The sequence below is a fragment of the Vanessa tameamea genome, chromosome 28 (assembly GCF_037043105.1).
Source record: "Vanessa tameamea isolate UH-Manoa-2023 chromosome 28, ilVanTame1 primary haplotype, whole genome shotgun sequence".
NCBI lineage: Eukaryota > Metazoa > Arthropoda > Insecta > Lepidoptera > Nymphalidae > Vanessa > Vanessa tameamea.
This window is the reverse complement of record NC_087336.1, coordinates 3,112,794-3,116,206: the sequence shown is the minus strand read 5'-3', so window position 1 is coordinate 3,116,206 and position 3,413 is coordinate 3,112,794. Positions and strand designations below refer to the sequence as shown.

Here is a 3,413-nt window from a genome sequence, read left to right as displayed (position 1 = left end):
TAACATTTAATTTGACCCCATTCGATAATGATGGCTGTTAACGATTTTTTATAGGCAGTTATAAAATAAATTATATTTTCGTATCGTATACACATATATATAAAGATGGACAAAAAACAAGTATGGCAAAGACGGCGGACTAGTCAGAAGATCCTCTAATGTGACACATTCGACCCAAATGCAAGTGAAAGTTTGGGAAACACACGAAGACAGATAAATTAGTTTTAAATGACACGCCATCCTACTCGTATAATAAAACTTTGATCATTTTGAATTAAGAACACGGAATAGTTCATTTCGTAAATGCAAATGACGATCAGAGCGGTGATAACATTAGTGAAGAGTATTAATATTGTCTATGTGTAAACCTCATTGTCTTTGATTGTTTGACAGTACGACAGAAGGTTATGTTAAAGGTCTCTGACTGACGACTCTGTAACAGTAATTGGTAGTTAAACGAGACTTTAAAGTGACAGCAATATACTGAGATTAGTTATTGCGTCCGGGCGAGAACTACTGAGATTTAATCTGCTTTATAAATAGTGTTTTTTTTTATTTCCTAATATAAAGGCTTTTAAATCAATTTTCAATCTTTATAATATAAATATTTAATTATAATAATAATGCGAAACTTAGATTTGATCAAAATCGCACTAACTTTTTATCTTCAATCAAACTTATCTAAAGAGCCTATCTAATGACATGCCTAATACGAAAGAGTTTTTCTACATAAGAATATATTCAATACAAAATTATAATAATTTATTATGAATTAACATTATAACGATTAAGGTAACTTTTGTATAATAAAAAAACAACTCTCGATTCATAATTATTTTCATTTTATTTATCTGTGTAAAAGTGTAAGTGAATTTCAAAATGGCGACGACAACGTCCAACTTCGTGGAACGAATTCGTCTATTATACGTACAATTTTAAGTAAAAGTGTGACAATGTGAAAACATTTTGACGTGACTATTGTATGTGAATGTATTGTATTATAATTTTGTATGTAGATTTTGAGATAAAAGAAATTTCAGTTCAACAAGTATGTAAAGTTTTTCTCTTGATATATCATGATTGAAACATTTCTGAAATAGTTCCTAATAAAATACTGCAATGAACAGAATAATAAATTCACCGAGTGTCGCTTGTCTGTCCTCAGCTTAAGCATTTATATTTGTTTTTTACCAAATAATTAGTGCTGTCAATCTGTCATTCTAATAAAGATGAACATTCAGTAATTTAATTTGACATTAACGAAATAAAAACGACATAAAAATATATATATAACATTTTCCTTAAAGAAACAGATCGAAGCAAAAACCTTGCATGGGTTACATAACAAATGTTATAGTTTTTTTAATTGAATTCACCTGTAACGTAACGGACAGATGTGTCAGTTTGAATTAAAAAAGAAAAAAAATCTTAAAAATAAAAAATTAAACTAGACTAGCATGAAAGAATAAATGATTTAATTTAAAGCCATTGTATATTTGAATGATGTAAGGGTTATAATGATAGCCCATACGTACGAATCTGTTCGGTAATTTAAAAGTAAAGGTAAATTAAATAAATTCACATAAATACGTGAATCAAGTAAAACAAGACACTCTTTGTTTGGGCATTTGTATAATAAACAAATAGTTATTTCCACCAAATATCCTGCCTTCAGATACCGAGATGGCCCAGTGGTTAGAACGCGTGCATCTTAACCGATGATTTCGGGTTCAAACCCAGGCAAGCACCACTGAATTTTCATGTGCTTAATTCGTGTTTATAATTCATCTCGTGCTCGGCGGTGAAGGAAAACATCGTGAGGAAACCTACATGTGTCTAATTTCAACGAAATTCTGCCACATGTGTATTCGACCAACCCGCATTGGAGCAGCTTGTTGGAATATGCTCCAAACCTTCTCCTCAAAGGGAGAGGAGGCCTTAGCCCGGCAGTGGGAAATTTATAGGCTGTCTATGTTATGTTATGTATCCTGCCTTTCTTACAATGACATAAAGTACAAAGTTAGACATCGACTATAATAATAACATATTTATAACATATAAACATAGTAATAGCCTGTAATCGTAAGTCATATTATTTTTATTTCACTAGTGAGATACGAAGCGAGTTCATACAGAACAGCAGTGCGATTCTGTACGATTCACTTTGTATTTCACTAATGAAATGTTGACGACCGAATAAATGTGATACGCCATTTTGATACGTGTATCCTATAAATGTTTATTTATTATAGTCTATGTCACATATCATTCTGTCATATCATGCTCGTGGTTTTTTCATAGTATAGCTATGCGTCCACCTGATGGTAAGTGGTCACTGCCGATAGATATAGCCGCTGTAAGAAATGTTAATCATTCATTACATCGCCAATGCTCCACCAAGCGGAACACAACTATGTATTGCTGTTTGGCGTACTGTAGTTTCGAGTTTATCCTTACAGAATAAAGCTTTAAATCAATGCTCAAATCTATAGCCTTTATGTATTACGGTAAAAAGAAAAACAAATAAACAATTTTGACATTTAATTGACGATGTCATCGTTGGTCGAGAACTTGAATAAGCTATGGTATTATTTATGAGCTCGTGGGACAGTGACGTTTTGAATTTTGAATATTTTTTTATTAGAACTAAAACAAGATATAAGTAGTTTAATTTATAGTATTTATTATATTTGTAATAAATATAGATATATATAAAATATACCTATGTATATGGTTCTAAATATAAAATTGGTGGGGACATAAATACTCTTTTTCATGGAGATCGGGGACGGAGTATTTAATAAAACCGACTGAAACATCAAGAATGTACAGACGTGATATACTAAATAATAATATACGTATGTATATAAATACAACACAAACAGGACAGTATTTCATATGACTTCACTTGATATTATTTTAATAATCAACGATATAGTGAATTTATGAATACATTTCAAAGTCAAACTTATGCTAACAAAAAATGGACTTAACACAGATAAAAAATAAAAATAAAGGAAATTTACATTACCTTGCAAATAGTCCAGATTCAATATAACCGGGCCAGCGGTCACTGAACTCAGACTCGAAAACACTTGTAAAAATATAAATGCAAATGTAAAATTAATCCCTACTGTGCGTAAATTGTCAACGATATTAACTACGAGGCACTTTTTATTGTCACTAGTCGCTTTTGCCCTCTCGAGGGGCGGCTGGCTGTAAGGCCAGGTGTTGATAGGTGGACCCATTGTGTCGTCCGTCGCTATAAATTTCGTTGCATTGTTTAGGTTTCTGAAACAAAAGATATATTGTTTTAAATCGATGAGATGGCCTAGTGGTTAGAACGCATGCATCTTAACCGATGATTTCGGGTTCAAACCCAGGCAGGCACCACTGAATTTTCGTGTGCTTAA

General features: G+C 31.9%; 1 protein-coding gene across 1 annotated transcript in view; it reads right to left on the bottom strand.

The window, feature by feature from the left end:
- Positions 1–3,413, bottom strand: part of LOC113391921 (serine proteinase stubble-like) — a 45,856-nt gene that overhangs the window by 23,114 nt on the left and 19,329 nt on the right. Inside the window, exon 2 of the mRNA XM_064219486.1 lies at positions 3,032–3,291. Within this exon, the coding sequence (XP_064075556.1) occupies positions 3,032–3,248 (217 nt within the window). The 5' untranslated portion in view covers positions 3,249–3,291. The remainder of the gene's footprint in view (positions 1–3,031; positions 3,292–3,413) is intronic.